At 42.3% G+C, this 24311-nt stretch overlaps 2 protein-coding genes across 2 annotated transcripts in view; one reads left to right on the plus strand and one right to left on the minus strand.

Moving 5' to 3' along the window:
* Psmc2 (proteasome 26S subunit, ATPase 2) overlaps nucleotides 1-10856 on the minus strand; it is a 15008-nt gene extending 4152 nt beyond the window's left edge. Inside the window, exons 1-8 of the mRNA XM_004639246.3 lie at nucleotides 10692-10856; nucleotides 5918-5955; nucleotides 5337-5418; nucleotides 4411-4510; nucleotides 2012-2143; nucleotides 1397-1469; nucleotides 933-1028; nucleotides 65-229 (exon numbers count right to left, since the gene is read on the minus strand). Coding sequence (XP_004639303.1) covers nucleotides 65-229; nucleotides 933-1028; nucleotides 1397-1469; nucleotides 2012-2143; nucleotides 4411-4510; nucleotides 5337-5418; nucleotides 5918-5955; nucleotides 10692-10761 — 756 coding nt within the window. The 5' untranslated portion in view covers nucleotides 10762-10856. The remainder of the gene's footprint in view (nucleotides 1-64; nucleotides 230-932; nucleotides 1029-1396; nucleotides 1470-2011; nucleotides 2144-4410; nucleotides 4511-5336; nucleotides 5419-5917; nucleotides 5956-10691) is intronic.
* A 3700-nt stretch (nucleotides 10857-14556) lies between these two features.
* Nucleotides 14557-24311, plus strand: part of Dnajc2 (DnaJ heat shock protein family (Hsp40) member C2) — a 21197-nt gene continuing 11442 nt past the window's right edge. The window contains exons 1-5 of the mRNA XM_004639262.3: nucleotides 14557-14780; nucleotides 16629-16819; nucleotides 19226-19301; nucleotides 21452-21550; nucleotides 23230-23371. Coding sequence (XP_004639319.1) covers nucleotides 14717-14780; nucleotides 16629-16819; nucleotides 19226-19301; nucleotides 21452-21550; nucleotides 23230-23371 — 572 coding nt within the window. The 5' untranslated portion in view covers nucleotides 14557-14716. The remainder of the gene's footprint in view (nucleotides 14781-16628; nucleotides 16820-19225; nucleotides 19302-21451; nucleotides 21551-23229; nucleotides 23372-24311) is intronic.

A 24311-nucleotide genomic window follows, 5' to 3' on the forward strand; every position in this document is an offset into this window, starting at 1 on the left:
TCACTCCTTTCGTATACATCTTTAACAATGCTAGCATTTTTTGATTGTAACAGATTTACTTTACCTCCCCGACGTATTTCTGTACAAGCTCAGAGCCAATAACTCGGATGAAGCAAGCGTCAGTCCTGTTGGCAACTGCCCTGGCACACAGGGTCTTGCCTGTGCCTGGGGGGCCAAAGAGCAGCACGCCCTTGGGAGGCTCGATGCCCAGGTTAACGAACCGCTCTGGCTGCGTGAGAGACACAATTGCTACACTTACCACTCCTGCACAATAAAGGAAGAAGACTTCTACATCAAAAGTTTATAAGCCCACAGATTACATACTTCATCTAAAACAGGAATTTTACTTATTTTAAGACATCGATCTAAACTGGATTCTTGTCAACACATAAGGCAATATGGCTTTTAAAGGTACTTTTACTATTTAGTCTTAACAAAAAAACTTTCCTTGCTTTAAAAAATAAGTGTTTAAGCATTACCTAGTATTCAATGTCCTAATTTTTCATCATCATCCAAAGTTTAATTTTTTCTTTCCTTTTCTTTTGGTACTGGGAATTGAACTCAGGGCCCTGCACTTGCTAGGCAGGGGCTGTGTCACTGAGCTATATCCCTGGCCCACTTTTTCCTTCCTGATGTCACTAGAACAGTTACTTTCTTGTATAATAACCTGCAATATAGTTAACATACTGCTAGAGGTTATAACTGTTTCTTTTGTCAATCTAAGTAACAGATCTTTCTTTTGAGACCATTTAATCCTTTTTTCCTTGCCTCTCTTAATTTTATTCTCCCCACACCTTCACCTTCTCAAAAAATTTCAAGGAAAATATTAAATGTAAAAGCTATCTAACATACAAGCAATTTTAAAGCACAATACACAAAATATTGTTACATCTTTGTAAACAGAAATATAAATCCAACATACAGCTACTTACATGAAGTAGTGGGGTTTCAACTACTTCTCGCAATTTCTCGATCTGTTCCTTACACCCACCAACATCACTGTACGTGACGTCAGGTTTTTCCTCCACCTAAGAAATGAGGGTGCATTATATGATGACATGTAGGCAAAGGCCTCTGAATACTAGTGAACATCTTGTCCTGCAGGCTCAGTAACATGAAGAAAGAATCATATTATGACAAGAGTTTCAACAAAACAGAGTTATTTCTTAGTGACCTACACTGTTGCTATATTATTTGTTATGACATCACTGAGATAAGTAAAATAAAGAGCTATGATAAAGACTTTCTCATTTGAAAAATTATTTTTAATATTTTGGCCACTCTGATATATACTCATATATTAACGGTTTGTTAGTTAAAATTTTCAAATTTTTTGGGGATGGAAAAAACTGTACTAAGAGACAGGCCAATCCTTTCCTCTCCCATAGTTTCTTACCTGCATCATGGTAACTGTTGGGTCAATCTTAGGAGGCAGGGGAATGTGAATTTGATACTTATTTCTGTCCACACTAAAGGAGTTAAAAACAAAAACAACTCACTAACATTTTCTTTAAGGTTACTCTTTCATCATTAAACCACACTTCAAGCAAAATTACACAGAGAAACAACACATTAAGAGGAAGCCCCCAATCTAAAGTGGCAACTATCTACTCTTAACCAAGGGAGAAGGTGAGATTTTAAAAATGTATTGGACGGACTATTTTGTATTCTACAGACATCAACTCACCTAATTCTTATAGCTATGCTCAAGCAAGTACTTCTTCCACTCGTGCCACATTACCTTAAATAGACTAGAAGTTCAAGTCTGGGATTCTGCACTTGACTTTTACAACATCTGAAGCTATTCATAAAGAGTAATATGGGGGTAGGAAGGGGGAAAGTTGGTGGGCTGTCAGAAAGCCCAGGGAGAAAGAGGATACTAGACTCTTAAGTTACTAGACTCTTAGTGTTCGAGGTATTCTGCTCCTTCATTCACAAGAAAGCCATGGGTGTGAAGGTGACAGTCTATCTTTAGTGAAAGAAGTTTCTTTACTGTACAAAGAAATCTTACCCAACTCTCATGCCTTCTTCAATGTCAGTAGGTGCCACCTGATCACTGAGGTCCACCACAAACTTGGCAAACTGCTTCACATTGATAATATATTTTGGGTCCTCTGAGTCAGCATTGATTATCTTCGTACACCTAACACAGCAAAAGGCTTGATTAAAGTAAAGAACTTAAACCATGAATATGTGTTCAAGTAACCATACTCTCCCAGGTAAGCAGCATACTGTGATTTTTTTGTTTGTTTTGTTTTTGGTACTGGGGATTGATCTCCCAACCTCATGCTTGCCAGGCAGGCGCAGTGCCATTGAGTTACAACCCCTGCCCACAGACACCATACTGAAAAGCAAGTGTAAGTAAAAACTGCAAAAGCTCAGATCCCAAGGGCCCATGGGACCGTACCAAGCCATAACATTTTCAAATGATGCCTTCCCTTAAAAACAGAACTCAAATATCTCATTAACAAGTTCTTGAACTTTCCTAATTATATTCCTGTATTAGTGATACTCCCTTTGTATCTTGCTTTCTTTTCCTATTTTTCCTGTAAGAAGACAGCCAGATTGTCTTATATCAAATTCAATGGTAAATGTTTTCCTAAGTTTATACTTTAACATGTTCATGACAGGACCGTAAAGCAGGCAGCTCTGATTTGACCTGACTGGGAAGCTCGTAACGCTTCTCAGATGGTCTTTGATTACAATAATACAAAGAAAGGTGTCAACTTGGTAGACCAGACATCACATGTTCCTTAAGGTAAAAAGGCTGATAAAAGCAATCAGATCTATTTGTATCACCAGTGGTAGATGTGGCCCGGTGGGACCGTCATGTGTGTACCCCAGTGGTTCAAGTCAATGGGAATGTGTTAAACTTTTTTTTTATTGCTGTGGTTACTTTTTACTTAAATGTATACTCTTTCTGTATGACTTGGTGAAGATCAATTTATATACCATATGTATCATAGAATTTACAGTATCTGTCTACTGAAGCAAGTCAGAAACAAAAAAAGAAGGCATGTTAGAAAGCTGCTACATAACCCACAGCAACAAGTACAGAAAACCAGGATGGCCTCCAGGGTGTGCACACAGGGAGAGCTGCAATTCAAATACTTCGTCCTTACAGTGCAATTGTGTGACAGAACTGTGTTCCACAGCCAGGCAAGACACATTTAAGGAGAACTGTCCACATCACTGCTGAAACACCCCTCCCTGGCACCACGAATAAAGCAGAAAAACTCATGAAATAAACCAAAAACTGTCCCTCAAGCTCAGATGTTGGTTTTACTAAATGAAAACTTAAAATTAGTATCGCAGATATCTTCAAAGAACTAAAGGAAGCTGGGTTAAAGAACTGACATGAGAACAGGCTTAACCAAATAGCAAGCCTCAGAAAACAGAGAAAATGGACAGGAGTAGTACTTGTCTATAAAAAGAAATGAAGCTTAGATTTGTGCTACAACATGGATGAAATTCTGTAATATGCTAAGCAGAAGCAGCCAGAAACAAAAGGCCATACACTTTGTCTTTCCATTCCTACCAAATGTCCAGGACAGGAAAACTCTGAAACAAAGCAGATCAGGGCGTGCGGAGCCCTGGCAGAGGGCAGTGAATGCAGGGCTCCTTGTCGCCGTGATGAAAGCAAGGTTTTATGCTGGAATTAGATGGTGGTCTCCAGAGCACAACTGCATGCACTCCGTAAAGGCCACTGAATTATATACTCTAAAGGAGTGAACCTTTAAAGTGCCTGCTTAGGCAGACGCAGGGGCCAGGGGTTCAATCCCTGGGCATGCCGGCCGGGCCCGCCCCAGGGAGCGCTGAAATAGTGACTGAGACTACGCATGGTGGCATGCGCCTGTAATCCCAGCACTTGGGAGGTTGTAAACAGGAGAATCACTACAAGACCAATCTATGTAGTGAGACCTTGCAGACCCTGTCCTAAAAATACATACATAAATAAATAAAGGAATGAACTCTACGGAATTTGTATTTTCTACCAAAAAGATACTACAAAATTCACACACTAAAAAATATATACATTTTTATCAAGAGTTTTAAGCAAAAGGTAAAAGACTAAAAATCAAATGGGAACTTTTTCAAAATAACCTTTGCTTTTCATAAGGGTAAGGTCTTGAGTATGGGGGAAGAAGGCACTCAGATACTCAGGTAAAATGCATCATTTAGGCTGAACTGGGAATAAGCATTATTTACAAACTAGTATATTATCTCTGAAAGTCTTAAGAAAAGGTGAATCAAGGGACCGGGGAGATGGCTCAGTAGAATAAGCACTTCCCTAGCAAGTACAAGAGCCTGAGTTCAATCCCCGGTTATGCCAAAAAAAAAAAGAAAAGAAAAGAACAAAAAATGAAAATGAAAACTAAAACTAAAACACCCACAAAGAACGGTGCCTACCTTGCCACCTGCAGAGGCTGCTCACTTTGCAGAGTTTGCTTATCTGCGGCCAGATCCCAGAGTGCCGGGGGTGCCAGGCCAGTGTCAGACTCTTTAATACCTGGGAAGAGAAGCACCACAATTCACCGACATGTAACACAGTGTCCTAAAACAAGCTTCTGCGACCTCAGCACAGGTGGCACTAGATGTCACCTTCCCTCAAGCCAGATGAATCACAACTGGCTCTACACTGGCAGAAAAACCACTGCCCTGAAGAAAATCATTAACCAAACTTCAGTGCCATTTTGACATTTTTGGTATAAGTCAAGTACTGTAAAACTTCATCTATCATGTTACCAAGAGGTTAAGTTTCCAGCACCAGGCAATAGCCTTATTTCAGGAATCCAATATAAAATCATATTTTTATTCAATAAAAACTTTTGACTTATTTATTAGAGTTTAACTAAACTAGGCTTTGATCAAAAGAAACATTAATTGCTTAGATAGTGTTGTTTCTTAGTTGTATGAGCATTAAGCCCAAAAGCAGTGAAAAAGACTATTAAATGAGACCCTGCGTGTGGGGGGAGGAGGGAAGGGAGGGTAAGAGAGGCAAGGAGAGGAGAAGGACTAGAAATTAAGCCCAGGCCATCACCTTGAGCTACATCTCCAGCTCTTTTTATTTTTTATTTTGAGACAGGGTCTCATTAAGTCACTTAATTGCCAAGACTAGGCTTGAGCTTCTGATCTTCCTGCCTCAGCATTTCAGAAGAGCTGAGATTAAGGCATGTGCCAACACATTTGGCTGAGATACAATTTCTTAACAGGGAGAAAGGTTAACAATATTTTCGATCTGCAATTCATGAAGGAGTCAAATCTATACTTAAACATTTTCAATATAATTAACACATAACATCTAGAGGGAGAAAACTGGAATAAAAAGTACACACCAGTGAGCTCATTAATTTTCTTGAGAAGTTGTTGAATGTCATCTTCAACCTGCTTGATCTGTCTGGAATATGTGCTTTGACCCTAGATGAGGACAATCAGTTAATGAGAAGTTAGGATGTCAGCAGTTTCTTAAACAATAAATCAACAACTAAAATCATAACAGTTTTTATGCCCCAAATCTTGTGAAGAATTTCATTTTCAGCTGCATTTCTAAGCCAATTATTCTCCCCAAACAGATAACCTGTCATGCAAGATAGCACAGGAAAATATTTTTATGTATTTAAACTTTCCATTTCAGAGCTAATGCAGATACATATTAAATGTTATAAATATCTGTGTAAATTATTATTCCAAATATATTTCAAAAGAGCCATACTTTATTAACAAATGGTATAAAAGTAATGGATAAAGTTAGGAATGCTGAAATAATTTTTGATCTGTTCTATACAGAAATTTTAGGGAACTTCAGTGCAGATTACTATGAACTGTTAGAGGTTATCTTCTAGTTAATTTGGAAGGATAAAACCAAATAGTTTTTAACAGAAAGCATCTATGTTTTATAGACATTTAAAGGACTTACATAGGTTTTCAGCAAAGCAATATCCCCCTCATCCAGAGCTAAAAGAAGAGAAAATAAAATACATGAGAGTCAGTGAAAGCTGATCAGCTTTTCTGTTCAAAATTGGGTTTTCTGTTTTCTTAGTACCAGGATTAAACCCTGACTCCTCACACTGAACTATATCCCCAATCCTTTTTCACTTTTTATTTTGAATTGCAACACAGACATTGAGAATAATAACATATGACAATGCTTACATAGAAGGCTCTTCCACAAGTGCTGTTTTGAGGGCCAGCGATATATCTCAGCAGTACAGTGCCTGCCCTGGCAAGCATTAAAGTCCTGAGTTCATTTCCTAGCACCTCCCCAAAGTACTATTTTGAAAGAAGCAGTTAAAAACAAAAATTTTTAAATATATAGAATATGCATATAACGTGCTTTACACAGAAATTCTTTAAAACAAATGTTGACTAGCATCAAGTGGTGTATTCTGAATATTCTGAATGTTAACAGTGGTATCCGGGATCTCAAGTGATTTACATTCAACCCTCTTCAATGGATTCTACCTTTGTCAATCTGTAGTCACATCAACACTCACGCACTTTTATAGCCATTCATAAAACATGCACTCATCCAGAGGTGACAGCAGTGTGGTGTCACTCAAGACCCTCAGCCACCAGCTCAACAGGGAATGTGTTAGAAGGGCAACCTTGGCTCATCACTGACACTTTTGAATTCTGTTCTCTCTATGGAATAGAGCCATGAACAAACATATGTATGTGTCTATACAGTATTTTATTTACACATGAGTAGAAACAAATTAAGCATGCGTAAGTAACAGCAACTAGATCAGTTGAGCTGCCACTGGCATACTTGCTAGGGTGCAAAGCAAGTTAGGTGCATAGCCAGGGGTCTGGTGAGGCAGCCTATGAAGGCCACAGGTTAATAAGGGCCACACCATGCCCAACTGGATGTGAGAAGAACTCGCTAAGATGTGGAGAAAAAACGAGTGAAGTCAAATAGAGGTCACAACAAGCTCTTGTAAGGAGACAATACAGAGAAAGCAAAGAGTGGGGAGAAAGTCCTCAGAAGAGGGATGCACAGCACAAATGCTGAGCAAAAGAAGAATTAAACATGATCTCCAGGGGCTGGGGAGATGGCTCAGTGGAATAAGCGCTTCTCTAACAAGCTCAAGGGCCTGAGTTCAATCCCCAGTTCCACACACACACACACACACACACACACACAAAAAAAAAACCACACCATGATCTCCAGGCTTGTCCTGTGTACCTCGGAGGAAGGCGGCACCTTTTTATGGAAGCAGAAAAGTCACAGAGAAACCACTGGCAAAGGGAGATTCCCCAGTAGCATTTGGAACTTAAATTGCAGAAAATTTAACAGAGTAGACATGGCTGCTGCCCTCAGAAAAGGCCTGCTTATAAGGCCGACCCTTAAACATGGATTCTGGGAGAGCTCCTGCCATTTCCAAAACTGAGAAGTAGTCAACTGTGCCTAACCTTTACAAAAATGGTTTATGTAGAACACGCAGTTTCCTTCTGAGACTGTGAAATCTGGGAATGCGTTAAGGCAGAGGCTGTCCATAGGACAAGCCCCTAACAAACTCTGGGTCTTTAATAAACTTTGCTAGGTGGTAATATTTTACACATATTGTCAAACCTGCTCTAGGAAAATCAGAAGCATCCCGTGTAACCCTACCAGAAAACAAACCTTAGAAACTTACCCCTGATTTCCCCTGGACTTCATGTCCCTTGTATCTTTGGTCTCTGATGGTTTTGCTTTGGAGCCTTTTGTTAAATCAATCACAGGGACAACAGAACACTAAGTCCTGGGATTCCTAACAAAGTACTGAACCTGAGGGTTGTCACAGAAGTTCCGTAACAATACAGCCCATGTCAATGCAGCAATCCAGAAGGACTGAGGTGCCACCATGAAACAAACAAAAAACGGATTAGGGGATCGTATTTGAGACTAGACAGTCTTAAATGAGAATGATGAAATCACCAGAAACAAAACTTTACAGAGATCATGTGAGGACATAATGAAAAGAAGCAGTTACAGAAGAAGAAACACGAAGTTCAAGTATGAGAACCAAGTGAGAGCAACATTAATGTCAAAAACACAAAGATCAACACTAAGGAAATACTGAAGATGTGGGAATTAAACCACCAATTGGACCATGGTGCCTGCCTGGCCGCGCAAGGTCCTGAATCCGATTTCTGATACAAAAAAAAAAAGCAAGAAAGAAAAAAGGAAACACCAACCACCAATCAATTTCAACAGATTTCCAAGCTCAGAAAACAAACTGAAAGTGAGCATGAATTAAGCAGTGAAGGGCTGGGGAGATGGCTCAGTGGAATAAACACTTCCCTGGCAAGCGCAAGGGCCTGAGTTCAATCCCCGGTTCCGCCAACAACAACAAAAAAAATAATAATTAAGCAGTGAAGAAACTGACACAGTGGACACAAACAATAACAACTGTCATTTACTGAAATATTTGTAGTATGAGACATTGTGATTAAACACAGATATATTCTACAGAAAGATTACTTAATCTTATATGACCTGTGAGGCAATTATAATTATTTTCATATTACACATAATAAACAAATCTAAGTGATTTGACCATTATCACGCAGCTAGTAAGAAGCAAAGCCAAGATTCAACCTGGGTCTTCCTAACTCTGGAGCCCAGTCTTTTTAGGCAACAAAGGAAAGAAAATAGGCTGGAGTTTGAGAGATTTTCCCAACTGACTGCTTTTAGGATAAGATGAATTGAAAGTAACCAGTTTTTTGTGACTTATTTGACATGGGCAGCCTATGGCTAAAAACAGGCAAGAAACAATGGCATTCTCACAATTAAAGGGGGGAGAGCTAAAAGTCCAACAAGCGAAGATGGGGACAGTAAGAATGCCATACAGAAATGCAACAGTCTGAAGCAGGAAATAAAAGATAACTAGGCTGAAGCATAGATCCAGACAGGTCAGGTTAAGGCTTGGTAATAAGGAAGATTGAAGAGCAAAAAGCTATGCTACACACGGCAGCGTATGCATGTAATCCTAGGATTTGGGAGACTGAAACAGGAGGTTCACCTTGAACTCCAGGCGAGCCTAGATTACACAGCGAGATGGTCTATCAAAACAAAAACAAAACAAAAGCTGTGCTGGGAGAAGAAATGGGAAGTTTGTTATTTTAGAAATGAAGCCTCATCCTTCAAGAAAGACTAATAGTGATCTCTTCCTTAGGTAGCTGCAGTGCAGTAATGATGGAAATCAACACAACCGAGCCAATCAAGGATCATCAACATGAGTGAAGACCCTCAAAATGAAACAATCGCGCTTCCCTGGCAAGTGCAAGGGCCTGAGTTTGATCCCCGGTTCTGGAAAAAAACAAACAAACGAACAAAAAAAAAAAAAAGAAACAACCTGGGTGTTAAACCTGAAAAGGTCATGTAACTCCTCTTACAGATAACCGTGGGGAAATCACTTAACCTCTCTGAAGGCTAGTATGATCATCTAAAAAATAGAGGTTAATGTTACCTTCAGAGCGTTTCTGTCAGGATCGAGTACGATAAAAACAAAATTTCTATGTAAATAAACTGTGCCCAAGAAATATTTACTAACATTTTTTACACAATAGCATATACCTAGACAAGCAAGATCACCATGCACAGGTCCACTACTAAATCTCTGAAGCTTTGCAATAGGTACTGAGTACCCCTGAAGTTTTCAGTGTATTAAAATTCTTTTCTGGGAAACCTAAGAGTGGGTTGAAGACAGGAAATCCTCTCTGAGGAGTGTGTTGGCAGTGAAGAAGGGAACTAAGGGAGGTTGAAGTTATTAAAAGAAAAATAAGGGAAAGGGAAAGATATTTTTAAAACACTCTACATTTAAAAATAACTTAGGAGGGAGAAAAGGAGCAAACAGCATAGAGGAGGCTACAAGCAGTGTTACTAGGAGGAAGCCCTGTCCAAAAGCGGTGGGGTACACCTCTGCACACCGTGAGTGAAAAGGCGTTAACGGGTATAGTCTCTACAGAGCGTAATTTAGCACCGTCAAAACTACAATTCGACTTCTAGAATTTACCCCACGCTCCATGTGGTAAATGTCTTAAGAACGATGTGCTTTATAAAAATGACAGATCGGAGAAATCTAAATGTATTATCAACGATTGGTTAAATACTATATTATAGTATTGTACACCCATAAAGTCCTATACCATGGTAGTATGCAGATTACATGATATAAAATTATCTCCAAAATAAATTCAGACATAGAAAGATGTGGAGGAATGTGCTAGTATTCACGCAGGTACAGGACACGTCACGGAAGACGGAAGATGGCAACTGGAGCCGCCAGTACGAAGAAGCCGGGGGCCAGGACCGGAGACTTCAAGCGTCACCTTTTATCCTGAGCTCTGAACCTTGTGAACGTCCTGTCTAGCCAAACTGATGTGATTTTAAAGAAAGCTCCGCGCAGGCCTGGCTCCAGGGCGACGGCACCGAGCTGTCAGGCTGTGCGCGGGGCGGGAACGAGGCTCGGGGTCCGGGGTGCGGGGCGGGGAGCCGCGGGGGCTGCGAGGCCGACGGCGCCGCGCGCTCGACAGCTGCGGAGGAGGAAGAACTCCGACGGGCAGGGGAGGAAGCCAGAACCGGAGCGGAAGAGGGCCAGGGGCGGAGAGGCAGGGACCGTCGGCCCGGACCAATCTCAGGGTCAGCACGGGACGGAGCGCCCCAGCCGGCCCCACCCCGGCTCCTTGGCGCCCCGCCGGCCACTGACCTCGGATGGGCTTGTCGTCCTTCTCATCCTCTTTGGTTTTCCGCTGATCGGCGCCGAGGTAATCGGGCATTTTAGGAGATGCTAGCGCCTCAGCTCCTCCGTGATTACGCAGCACCTTCCTCGCTTCCGACGGTGCCCTCCCTTTTCCATTCCCCACCGGAAGTAGAACCCGGCTCGGCCAGTTTCCACCGCGCCCGACAGGCGGAAGAGCTCCGGGCAGCGCGCCGGCTCCCAGGGCCGGCGTCGGAAGGTTCCACCTGGGAGCAGGGAAGGGCGCCCGATCTCAGTCTCAGGTCTCTGGAGACTCCTGATTAGGCAATTCCCAGAGCTCTAGCTCAGTCCATGAGTTTAAATCCGGGTTTAATTATTTACTTAGTGTGCAATCTTGGGTAATCTTTAAATTTTAGTTCTCCTTCACCGCACAGGAATGGGAAGGCACTAAGTAACAGTGTTTGTGAAATGCCAGATGTGTTAGCACAAACCCCAGAGACGAGAGTTACAAATAGAGACGGTCACACATCTGTCCTAATCAGCTGATATCCTGAATACACACAAAACTACAACGCAACAGCAAAACAGTATGACTTTTAAGATGTGCAAGGAGGGGCCGAGGAGCTAGCTCAGTAGAATAAGTGCTTGCCTGGCAAGCACAGGGTCCTGAGTTCAATCCCTGGTACCACAAAAAAAAAAAAAAAAAAAAGGTGGGAAAGGAAAAAAAAAGCAATAAATAAGATGAGCAAAGAACATGAATAGACATTTCTCCAGAGAAGACATGCAAATGGAGAGGAAGTAAAAAGATTTATGCAGTGTTATGTTCCAGTACCAACTCCCTACAATGGATAGTCACTACGCTGCAGACATGTCTAATATATTTAAATACTCATCAGTAAACACTGGGGTGGGGGAAAGAAAGTACACAAATAGTTAACATGTAAAAGACCCAACATTATTAGGAAAATACCAATGCTATCTTAAAAAAAAATAAAGCAAAAGAGATAAAATACCCAGTGTGGATATGGAAAAGTAAAATGTGTGCACCATTATGTGTGTAAAATGATGTGATGGTTGTGGAAAAGTGTGGTTCCTCAGCCTGGGCTACAGAGTGAGCCCAAGGCCAAGCTCAACCGCATGGTGACAGTCTGTCTCAAAAAAAAAAAAAAAAAAAAAAGAAAAGAAAAGAAAAATGAAAAGTGTGGTTCCTCAAAAAAGAAAATAAAAATAGATTTAGAATATGACCTAGCAATTCTATAAATACATATACATCCTAGGACATTGAGGGGGCCTGCCCCTTAGCTCAGTTCTTTAAGTGGCTGCTTCAACAAAGCAGTCAGGCTCAGGTTGCTGCGGTTGGATCCCCACAACTCAAGCCAGCCAAACCTGCCCTGAAGGCATTCTGAGAAAAAAAAAAATCCTTCTGCCTAGGACATTGAAAACGGCATCTCAGAGATAATTTGTACACCTGGGCGCATAGGTACATTATTCATAGTGGACCAAAGGTGAAAGTAACCCAAATATCCATTTTCAGATGAGTGAATAAATAAACCATGTGGCATATGGACAGAACAAACTATTAATCAGCCTCTAAAAAACAAATGATGATACTACAATATGGATGAACCCTCAAAACACCAAACTTGTGAATAAGCCAGTCATGGAAAGAAATAAGGTGTGACTTCACTCTGATGTGATAATGGGAGAAGTCAAATTCATAGAAATATAAATGAGAGAGTGGTTGCCTGCATCTGGGACAAGTGTCGTTCTGCAAGATGAAAAGGTGTCCTGGAGATTAGTTTCAAATACACTTAGCACTACTGAGCTGTACAGCTGTACTGAGATGTACCCTTCAAATTATGAAAATGGTAAATTTCATGTTATGTGTATTTTATAATTTTTTAAAAAAAAAATCTTAAAGGCAAAGATAAGGCTTCATGGGAGGAGGCCTGAGGGGAAATATATTAAGACACTGGAAGCCAGGTGTAGTGACACATGTGATCTCAGGACTAAGAAAGCTGAGGCAGGAGGAGGAGGAGTGTGAGGCCAGCTTGGACTGCAGACCAAGGTGGAATCCTGTGACACAGCAAAATCTTGTCCCAAAAACCAAACCAAAAACAAAACAGTGAGCTCAGGCTTGCACTTTAGGGCATATTTTTAACAGTGGCTGCACCATGACAGGGGCCAGGGAGATGTTTTGGAGGAAATAATCAGCTTTTAGGATATTAATTTTGAAGTGAGAACTTGGCTGTGCAGCTATACAAATTCAAGATATGTAACATTGAAAATGAAATTTCTATAAAATTATCTGCTAATTGTGAGTGCTCCATGATGAACAGTGACACCTCAAGCCCATCCATTGTAACCGAATCTGTACAGGACACTGCTACTAGAGGTGAGCTTTCATGCACTGGTTTTCTTTTGCATGAAAGTTTTTGGTTTTTTATCTCAGTCCTACTATAGAAGGAAGCTAATTGTAGAAATATAATTGGTTTTACAGTAACCAAACCCTAGAGTCCTGTACTTGGAAATACCTTGGGAAAAAAATTTCTCTTAGAGAAGGGTAAACATATTGTTGGCACTGGAACAGGAACTAACTCGAATGTATTCCTTTTTCCAAATAAGCATTATAAGAGATACTACAGATAAAATAGCAGTAACACAACAAATTTTAGTTGCTCCCTTTATGGAGAAAGTATATCCAAATGCATCACAGGAATACATCCATAATTAGGGATGTATATATACAAAAGGATGTATCATCAATACTAGTTCCTAAGTGACTCTTCATTTTTTATGTATATCAATACATCTGCTGAAAAACAAGTGGTTAGGCTGAGTCTGATACATAAAGGAGCAGTCTAGTGGCCAGCTGATGATCAACCCAACTGAATTGAATGAGCATGGTACTGGGTGTGGAGGCTCACCTGAGGATTGCTGCCAGCAGCCTATAGGCAGCACGGAAGAAGATGTCGGTATGCTGTTAGGAATACCGTTTGGAGCAGCTAATGGAGCTGTTGGAAGCTGCTGGTTTCCTTGGGCTGTTCTGCTGGAGGACCTTGTCATACTGGCTTTCCTGATGAGCTTCGGAAGAGCTTTTGTCCTCATTTTGAGCATCACTTCCCGGCTCTGGAGGGAAGGATGATGCAGTCCAACCTCCTAGAGAAGCTTGTCCCACTGGTTTTCCTCAGGACCTCACTGTTGCAGAGGATAGCTGTGGTACTTTGGGGGGAGCTTGTTGAACATAGCTTCCTGGCTTCCGTTCATCCTGGTGGCATGGACTTCCTAGCTTCTACCACTCATTTTTGGGCCTTTCCATCATAGATCAGTAAAGAAGGCCTGCAGGAGACTATTGTGGGCTCTAGGCCGCCAGTTGGACTTGTGGGAGGCATTGTTATGAGCTCTATGTTTTCATCTAGACTCATGTAAGATATTAGGATCCAAGCCCTCAGCTGGATTCTTTAGTGTTTAGTGTGTGGACAGATTTCTTGCACTTCTTGTATGTGATTCTTGGGTTATTCCTTATAAAATATTATAAAATGTGCCCTGTATTATATTGTTCCCCTTGGAAAAACCTCAAACCATGACAAGTTGATTTCACTGTTTGTGTTGAGTATTAACTAAGATCTTCGCACACGCAAGATTATTTTGGTTTTCTTTTCGAGCTGCTTTTAAAAGTTCTCACCTACGTAACTGCATGTGGAAGAGAGATACTGTACAGTAATTGTCTTCCCAAGGAAACTGACGACACTAGGAACCGTTCCTTCGTACGCCTTTGTCTCCAGCCGGATCCGAGTCTGGGTCGGAACCCCGCTGCCTCACACGTTGGCGCGGGCGATGGGGGTGGGATTGGCGGCCGCACAGCGAAAGACCCATCCCGGAAGTGCTTACCAGTCGTCTCCATGCGCCGGCTCCCGGGCGCCGGAGCTGCTGGGCGCGAGGCTCGGACCCGGCGGTAGAACTGGCGCGGATGCCGACGGCCCCCTGCCGGGAACGTGAGCCGCTGCGCCCGCCGGCCGAGCCCGCGCGCCGAGATGCTGCTGCTGCCGAGCGCCGCCGACGGCCAGGGCACCGCCGTAGCCCGCGCGCTGACCTCAGGTACGCGCCCCGGCCCCAGCGCCGCGCCCCCCAGCTGCGGCCTCGCCCCCCGGCCGGCCGGGACCTGCGACCTGCGACCTGCTCTGGACCCCGGCGGTCCGGATGGGTGGCCCGTTGTCCCCTGCTCTAACGGAGCCCTGCCCGGCTTGTAAAGGAGAGGTCGGGGGGCGCCGTACCGCAGCCCCCACTCGGGTCCGTGCTCAGGCTGCTGACTCACGGGTCGGGGGGACCGAGAACCGAACCCGTCACCAGCCCGAGAGATGCCAGAAACAGCTCCCCGCGGGGAGACCCCGCCGCGCGGGCTCCCACGTGCCCGGCGGTGCAGCGCGGGTCGCCGTGCAGCTGCCCTGCGGCCGAGGCTCCACCGACCTCCGCGGAGCGCGGGTGCCTGCCGGGCCGCCGGGGCTGGGCGCGCTCGCCGGGCAGCCCGCGAGTGGAGTTTGCCCCGCGGCCGCGGTTCTCCCATTGATACCCCCGCACAGTCGTGCGTGCGGAACACGCGAGTTTTTTCAGTTTCAGAGGTGTTCGTCGGTTTCCGCAGCCTTCTCCTTAGGTGCTCGTCGAATGGGATCTTTGCTTTTATCCCATAGCCCGTGTTGTGTTTGTGTGTCTGTGTGCACCCTTACACCTAGAAGGGCTGGTTTCTAAAGACACACCCCCACTGCATAGGTACTATTTTTCAGACGTGGTGTTTGAATCGTTTGCAAAGTGGAGAACTCTTAAATCTCCCGAACCAATGAAAACATAAAATGTAAGTTAGTTTTTAGAAAACAGTGGCCATCAGGTATGAAGGAAAAACTTCAATTTAAGTTATTCATTACTGGAACCAAAACAAAAAAATTTTTTTTTGCTTTTTTATAGAATATGAAATTCATAGTTTATTTAGGTTTTTTTCTAACTCAGGTTTTCATTTTTGAATTGCTAATATACAGTTATACAGTGATTTATTCCAACTTCCTGGTAATACATAGTGCCTTTTCAGTTTATAATTTTCAAAGTGTGTTATGCTTCTCATTCATTCTTTTTAGAAACTGTGTGAAGTAAATATTGTTCCTATTTTACAGTTGAGACCATCTCTGAATCCCCTCAAGATTAGAGGGGATTAGCACATAGCCAGACCTAGACTAAAACCTAGACCCAGAGCTTGTTCCAGTAGAGCACAATGCCAAGTAGTAGATCCCCTATAGCTGCTTGTAAAAAATTGTCCTTTACAGAAAAAAAAATCATTGCTAGTGCATCATAAAATAATGAGGTAATATTTCAAGATTTTCTTTTTGTCTTTTTTGAGACAGAATCTCACTCTAGAGTTCAGTCTGGCTTTGAGCTCACTTTGTAGCCCAGGCTTGTCCCTCCTAACGATCCTCCTGCCTCAGCCTCCTAGTTCTGAGGATTATAGGTATGCACCACCATGTCTGGTTCAAGATTTTAATAATTAAGATACTTTGAATTATTTTCAGAAGAGTTTTGTTGTTTTCCTTAGGCTCGCTCTTGGTGACATCATTTATTGCTTTGTTCCCATCATTGGTATAAAAGTAAAGCACTTTGGAATGTTTCTTCCTATTCCTCACATCCTCTCCTATTCCCAAAAGTTTTGATTTATTAACTTTGCTGAGAATTTCATCAGCAAATTGGAAGAGTTCATGAAATACACTAAATATTAGTGTATTAGCCAATTTTTTGCAAGCACTCATCTAAACTGGATGAGTAGTTATTTTTGTAGTTGATGTTTGAAAATTACATTCTGAAGGTATCATGATTTTGAGCTTAGGTCATAAGAAAGACGATTGTCTTATAACAGATCTGTTCTGTGCAGTGCATTGAAACCTATCTTGTCACTTTTCATCACAGCTTCTGCACTCTGTCAAGTTGAACCTGTGGGAAGATGGTTTGAAGCTTTTGTTAAGAGGAGAAACAGAAATGCTTCTGCCTCTTTCCAGGAGCTGGAGGATAAGAAAGAGTTATCAGAGGAATCAGAAGATGAAGAATTGCAGTTAGAAGAATTTCCCATGCTAAAGACACTTGATCCTAAAGACTGGAAGGTATGTAATGTCTGAATCTTTTGCTCAGGCAACAATCCAGTGGGTTTTCCATCACCAAGGCATGTATGACAGCAGTTCCGTGAGATAAGTGTGATGGAATGCCACTTCTTCAAGCCTGTGGATGACTTGAGCTAAATTTGTGACTGAGTTTTGAGGAAGAGGTTGGTTGGTTGGTTGTGGTATAATTGACAGGCCTTGGTGACCTTGGCCCACAACAAGGGGAGGAATTCAAAAGACTGGCTTGGGTGACCTGCTAGAGCGTAGTATTAGTGATCAACACTGGGATGCAGGATAAGGAACTTTGCAAGGAGTGATGTGTCACGAGTTTGGCTGTTTCAGAGTTTTGAGTTCTACTGGCAAAATTGTCTCAAAGATAGACATTGGTTGGTGACTCCATGAAGAGATAGACCAAAAGGCAGTGTGACATTGTTGGAACATGGGTGATAGTAGAGGCTGTGAGAAATAGAAGGACACCAGCCATGAGAAAGAATATAGGCCAGCAAGTACTACCTGTGTATGCCATGCAGTTAGAATGCCTGGATTGAAATCTGGTTTGATTGTTCAGTGCACTGGGGTCTTGCAAAAGCTACCAGGAATCTAAGCATCTTTTTCCCTTGTTGATACAGTGAGACTGCTAACAGCTCCTGGGATTATAATGAGGGTGAATGAGATGGTGCATATGGCAGCACATCAAGAGTGGGAGAGAAGGGGCTGGGGAGATAGCTCAGTTGAATAAGTGCTTGCCTGGCAAGCTCAAGGGCTTGAGTTCAATCCCTGGCTCCGCAAAAAAAAAGAGTGGGAGAGAACATGCCAAGCAGGGAGTGACCCAGGACATTGTCTTACTTGGGATGGGTGACAGAGGGGAGGGTATTCAGAGGAGAGGTCTGCAAGGGACATGGGCAGCAACACAGCATTGGCTGACCAAGATGCCCTAGGATCTCCCTGTAGTGTGAGAGAAGAAACCCCAAGGCTGACCCTGAGGGCCATCAGGAAGTCACTGAAGATGGTAGAGAGCAGGTCCGGGAGGTGGAAGCCATGGGAGAGTGACTTCCCAGAAACCTGAGGAAGGCAGTGTTCCAGACTGAAGTCACGGGAGGGTGCAAGTTGATGTGAAGCAGGCAGCCTCATGGCACATGGGGCGGGGTGGTCAGAGCAGAACCAGACTGGAGTGGGTTGAGAAAGGAACGTGGGAGGCGAGGGCGTGGGCGCCTTTCTCAGGAAGCTGAGCTGTGATGGCAGAGCTGTGGGCGCCGACTGCAAAGGCAGTCCCAGCTGAGAGACAGCAGCATCTATTACCTGATGGAAATAACCCATTTGAAACTGAGGAGGAGCTAGCTCGCAGATGCTAATCTCTGAGCTGATTTCAGGATGTCAAGGAAGGATGGAGGAATTTGTCCTTCTCATTTGGGGAGGGAAGGTGTTCAGGTATAGGTAGGCTGAGGGAAAGATTCTGGCTTTCTGGTAGGACAGTTTTAAGTTTTATGAGGCATAATTGATAGAACATGCTGCACAAGTTTGGTGCATGGAGTTTGATGAATGTGGGATAGCTTTAGGTTTGAGTTCTATAGGGGCAGGGTGTCAGCAGGTGGAAAAGGGGTGTGAAGGAGGAAGCAGCTCAGGGTGGAGTGTGGACAGACTGGAGGGTGTTTCGATGCCAGACACAGTAAAGGAGCCCCCTATGCTGCCTAACCCTGCACTGAGGGAAACCAGTCAGCCCTGTGGGCTTTTTTCTCTGAACAGGCCCCTCAAAGCTCCTCTCCCTCTGTACATGGTAGTGACCTCATTCTGAGCTCGCTAAGGAGCCCTTGTTCTGGAAGTCCCTTAGCTTCTCAATTGCTAGGGTCTTGGCCCAGGCAGGTACTTCATGCCCAGGGATGGTTTTCTTTTTTTCTTTTTCTTTTTTTTTAAAGTGTATTTGGTACAGGGTCTCACTATGCAGCTTGCACTCATAGTGATCCTCTTGTTTTCAGCCTCCCGGCTGCTGGGACTACAGGGGTGTGCCACCACGCCCAGTCTTGGTGGCTGACTCAGTGTGTCCCGGGGTGGGGCTGACACAGCATGTTCAGGGATGGTTTTTTGTGAACTTGGGACTTCCGGGGGTGGGATGGTTACAGTATTTCTCTGAGCTTTTATTAGGTTATTTGCATACAAATCACTACGTGTTTAGAGAGTTGGTGCTGGTAGCACATTTAGGGCCAACCCTGAGTACATAATAAGATCCTGTCTCGAAAAAGAAGAAAAGAGGCTGTGCAACTATTTACCTTTCTCACTTCTATGACTACAGAGCCCTTTTTGTAAAGAACCTGCCCCTGACTTCTAGTGGGGAAGTGTCACTTTGGAAAATACAGCATAATAGGAGGATTTATTACTCCAAGTCCAACCAGACCCCCTTTTGTGTTTTTATAGAATCAAGATCATTATGCAGTTCTTGGACTTGGCCATGTGAGATACAAAGCTACACAAAGACAGATAAAAGCAGCTCGTAAGTACTTATTTGGAAATAATCAAACATTTGGCATAGGAAGTGGTATTCTTTTTAAAAGGTATACAGTATTATACTATGTAGATATAACTTTACAAATTTAATAGCATTTATTATATTGTCATACCCATGTAAAGCCAGTCCTTTTACTTCAGAATGAGGAAAAAAAAGTGCCATGCATAGACTTTCTCAGGGATAAGAAATCTATATGTGTGTCTGAAAGAGAGAGAAAGACAGATAAGATAGAGCATTCTGTCAACCTAGCATTCTGGGAGGCAGTCTCCCAAGGCGAGGAGGGTCACAGTTTTAAATCCAACCTCCGCAACTTAGTAAGATCCTGTCTTAAAATAAAAAGGGCTGGGGATATGTGGCTCTGAGCCCTGGGCTCAGTCCCTTGTACCCCAAGCCAAAACAAAACAAATACAGTTGCAAGCTGTTAAAAAATATTCTCCCCTCTTTACAAATGCAGGTAGCCATATTTAGTGGAATCCCATTTAGTTACTTTGGTTTTTTGATATTATGCCTTTGCTGACATCATTCTTTCTGCTGCTAAAGAAAGAGTTATCAGACATTTCAGTGTTATTCTGATGGATAGAGTTAAAAATTGGGGAAAGAAAATACTTGTAACCAAGTCTTCATATGCTTTATAAAACACCACCCCTTAATGTTCCTGAATGCACTGGCTTTTGCATTCTTGTGAACAGAATTCCTTAAGAAATTCACAATAGTGCTGTAACTCATATCTCACTGCCAGATGGCTCTGATTTGAACTCTATCATCCTGCCCACTTGACTCACATGTATTGTTATTAACCTGTCAGTAATACAGAAAACTGAGGCTCATGCATGCTGTCCCACTGGAGGCTTAAGACATAGGAAATGTAAAACCTGACCGTGTTTGATCACAGTAATGCAAAGAAACACGATGACTTAGCAGGCCAAATGTCATCACATTACAGCTTTGTAAGGAAAACATTAAAATTTTGAAATCACTAATTTGTGGTAGAGCTATTGTAAATCCTTGTTACATACAATATATTTATATTTGAGCAGTAATTCAAGTACAAGTAATTTGGCCCATTTGTAGACTTGTAAGTAATTTTATTAATAAAAGGACTGATAAAGTGATTAGACCATTTGCACACCAGTGGTACAAGCTGCCCAATGGGACAGGCATGCACAGGCCATTGGTGGTTCAGGTCGGCAGGAATATGTTCAACATTCATTAACCTGATTAGTGAGGTTTCAAGGAAGAGGTAAAGATGATTAGTGTCCTGTGTTTTATCTTAGAACATCTGCCCTCTGCTGTGGAGTGTGGGTGTTGGGGTGAGAGGAGGTGAGAGGAGGTAAGAGTGGGGCCTTTTGGCACGGACAAAGGGGTCAAGGGCAGTCAAGAGAAGCTGTGGGCTTGGCTGAGTTCAGCTTAATGAGAACTGGGGTCTAGAGTACTCTGAGGGCTTAGGCCCGTGAGTAAACTCAGAACCTTCTCTATGACTCCTCATATTAGGAAAGTCACCAGAAACATTTCTAACAGTGAAGAAATTTATCAGATTAGTTTAGATCTGTACTGGCTTTTTTAAAGGCTAGCATGATTTTAGACTAAGCATAAGTTAATGCTTACGAACTGTTGTTGGAATACAAATAAATGTTAGAAAAGCTTCACTTTCCAAGGAAAACCCTTTGTATAAGAAAGGATAACATGCAAATATAGCTCTTCCGCCTGTTTAATGGCTGTTTGGACTTGCACCCCATCTTTTTATTGCACTGTTCTGTACATCTTGTTTATAGAGTCTCAGTCTGTGCTCGAGTGTGGATGTGGGTGGGTGGGTATAAGTGTGTATGCGTGGACACTGCTGGGGATGGAAGTCATAGGCTCAAGCCCACCAGGAAGGTATTCTAACAGAGATCTCTATCTCTGTTAGATCTACACCTCAATTTTTAAAGTATTTGGATAATTGTCTGTGGGTACTGGCAATCTGGCTAATAAAATAATTACTTCAATTGCTCTGTAATTTTCACATTTTTAATAAGTTTATATTTTACCTCAGAAGAAAAAAAATTTTCCATGATGATTTTAGAGATAGTCTGTATTTAGCCCATGCTTAATTTCAGTTTTGATCCCTAAAGTGACCAGTTAGACTCATTTTGTAGATAAAGCAATGGTGTTAAAACATCACCCAGACAAACGGAAAGCAGCTGGGGAACCCATAAAAGAAGGGGACAATGATTACTTCACCTGCATAACTAAAGGTAAGATATACTTTCTGGTCAGAAATTTCTAATAGTGATTTTTGTTGATTGATTACTGGGGTTGGGTTTCCTATGTATGATGTGGTTCACTTCACTGTACCAGGACATGTATTGTTATTAGCCTGTCAGTAATACAGGACAGCAAGACTCATTGGAGGAAACTGGTACATGATGCACCTTAACTTGATCATTGTCTATCATTTAGTGTCCTCTCCCCTTCTCCTTTCCCCCCTTGCCCATCTCCAGAAGTCTACCTTCCAGTTTCCTGTCCTCTCTCCCTTATTTTATTCATTTATTTATATTTGAGGTTTCTCATGTAACAGGAAACATCCTCTGACACAGGTTATTTGTGCTAATTTCCCATGGTCTCACTGTACAAAGTGAGGTTTCCCTAGCTGGCATTGAAATGACAGTCCCTGGCAATTTGTTAGAAATAGCATCTCAGGTCTTGCTCCAGACCTACTCATCAGCAGCTGTGTTTTCACAGACACCCTAGTGCAGTGACGGCGAACCTTTTAGAGCTTTCAGTGATACAAACAGCCCACTGCTCACAGCCATAGGTTTGCCACCACTGCGCTTAGGTGATTCTTACCGAAAGCCTTTTTTTGCAGAATTGGGAACGAAAGCTCTCTTTACAATTAATTTATGGAAGTATTTAGTGATCTTTTGCCATTTGAAAAATTGTAACATTGCCCTTTTTGGTGTATTAAGTGATGAGAAATTTTTCATTTTAGATTTATCTTTTATTTTTATTTTTTATTTTTTATTTATTTATTTTTTTTTCGCGGAACCGGGGATTGAACTCAGGCCTTTGTGCTTGCCAGGGAAGCGCTTATTCCACTGAGCCACCTCCCCAGCCCCCTAGATTTATGTTTTTAGATTGGTCAATATTCCAATACTAACCCGTTCCTCAGATGTTTTGGGAATTTAAATGAAGCTGATTGGGGCTGACGTTCAGCTCTGCAGCACAGCACTTGCCTAGCATGTTAGCCCCTGATTGCAGTCTCTAGCATTGCCATAAAAGAATTGGATTATATTGTAGTGTATACCTCACAGCTATTAACAATTTACATAGTCATATCCTTCTTAAGCAAATTAATGAGTAACTACTATATCTAAATGTTTCTTAGATGTGATTTTATGTTTTGATGCCTGCCTGTCTCTCTGTCTCTATCTCTGTCTGTCTGTCTGTCTGTCTGTCTCTGTCTCTGTCTCTCTTGCTCGCTCTCAGAAACAATGCATTTGAGGCCTTAACAGTTGCTAGGCGGTCATTCTAGCACTGAGCCACATTCTTAGTACTTCAATGCTACTTTCTGCTCAAGAAGACTATGATTCGTCTACCTTCCAGAGTCTTGGGGTTATTTTTCTAGCAGTTTTGTTTTCCCCAGCATCATCTGCTTTTTTTTTTTTTTTTGGCGGAACCAGGGATTGAATTTAGATCCTTGCGTTTGCTAGTCAAGCGCTTATCCTACTGAGCCATCTCCCCGGCCCCCCATCTGCTTTCTTTAGTCATTATTATTTAAAAATTATTTTGTCATTTGCTGTCAGATGGTATTAAGTCTAGTTATCCAGTAGTGCTAGAACTGTTGTTACTTAAATATTTCCCACACCAAAAGCTCACAAAATTAACTTCTCATAGAATACAGTAGGCACTTACTGTCTTTTTTTTTTGTTCTCAGCTTATGAAATGTTATCTGATCCAGTGAAAAGACGAGCATTTAACAGTATAGATCCTACTTTTGATAACTCAGTTCCATCTAAAAGTGAAGCAAAGGACAATTTCTTTGAAGTATTTTCTCCAGTGTTTGAAAGGAATTCCAGGTGAGTTAAAAATGCCTGTTGGTCATACTGTCCAGGTGGCTTGCTTTGGGCAGTCTTGTAGATTTCTGCTGTTTTCCACTGGCAGTAGTTTTGATTATAAAATATGTCCTCAGGTTCTGCCTCCCCTTTGTGATAGCAAGCCCTTCTAGTGAACTCAGTTTTCTAGCTTTGCTTCTGAAACAGAAGTTCTCCCTTAGTGAAATTTTACAATTTATGAAATGTTTTTCTCCTAACTTTCCTTTGAAGGAAAAACAATGTGTGGCATTATATAGTGTGCTGCAGATCCTTGGGTGATAGCACAGTCCCTTTTGTTTGCTTTTCTTTTCAGTAGGTACAGGTTCACACATTATAACAGAAAAGTTTTCTATTTTATTGTGAACATCTAATTATTAAAAAGACTTCTCTGACAAAGGATGATTCATATTTAAGATGAAAGTATATAGAGCTAGTTTTGTTTTTTAAAGTGTGTTTTAAGTTAGTGCATATAGTATGGCTGTTACCTTCTATTTTCTGGTTCCATCTGCTGGCTGTTTCCTTCACCAAGTGTCTGGTGCACATTGGGATCCCCTGAGAGCTGGGAACAAGCATGCCTGCATCTCCCTGGGGATTCCTTCTTACTTGCTGGTCTCAGTACCTGTGGGGTCTCCAGTGCTTCCAGGTGACGCGTATTCAGCTGTGTTTGTAGAGCACTTAATTAGCATTGTGGTACAGCTCAGTATTTCCTTGGCCTCTTCCCCTGTCTCTTTGTACTCTGTGGAAGACATTATAAGACGCACTCTATCCTGTGTGCTTGTAGTGATTTCATAGGGCAGAAAGCATGAGTCAGTAGCAGCTCTAGGATCTTGTCCAGATGTCACAGGTGAGATGCAGAGCCTCAGGTCTGGCTGAATCAGGGAGGTTTCGAGGAGGGTACAACCTGCTATCTCTGTAAATAAGGCAC

Source organism: Octodon degus, unplaced genomic scaffold (genome assembly GCF_000260255.1).
Source record: "Octodon degus isolate 3935 unplaced genomic scaffold, OctDeg1.0 scaffold00108, whole genome shotgun sequence".
In the NCBI taxonomy this organism is placed as follows: Eukaryota; Metazoa; Chordata; class Mammalia; order Rodentia; family Octodontidae; genus Octodon; species Octodon degus.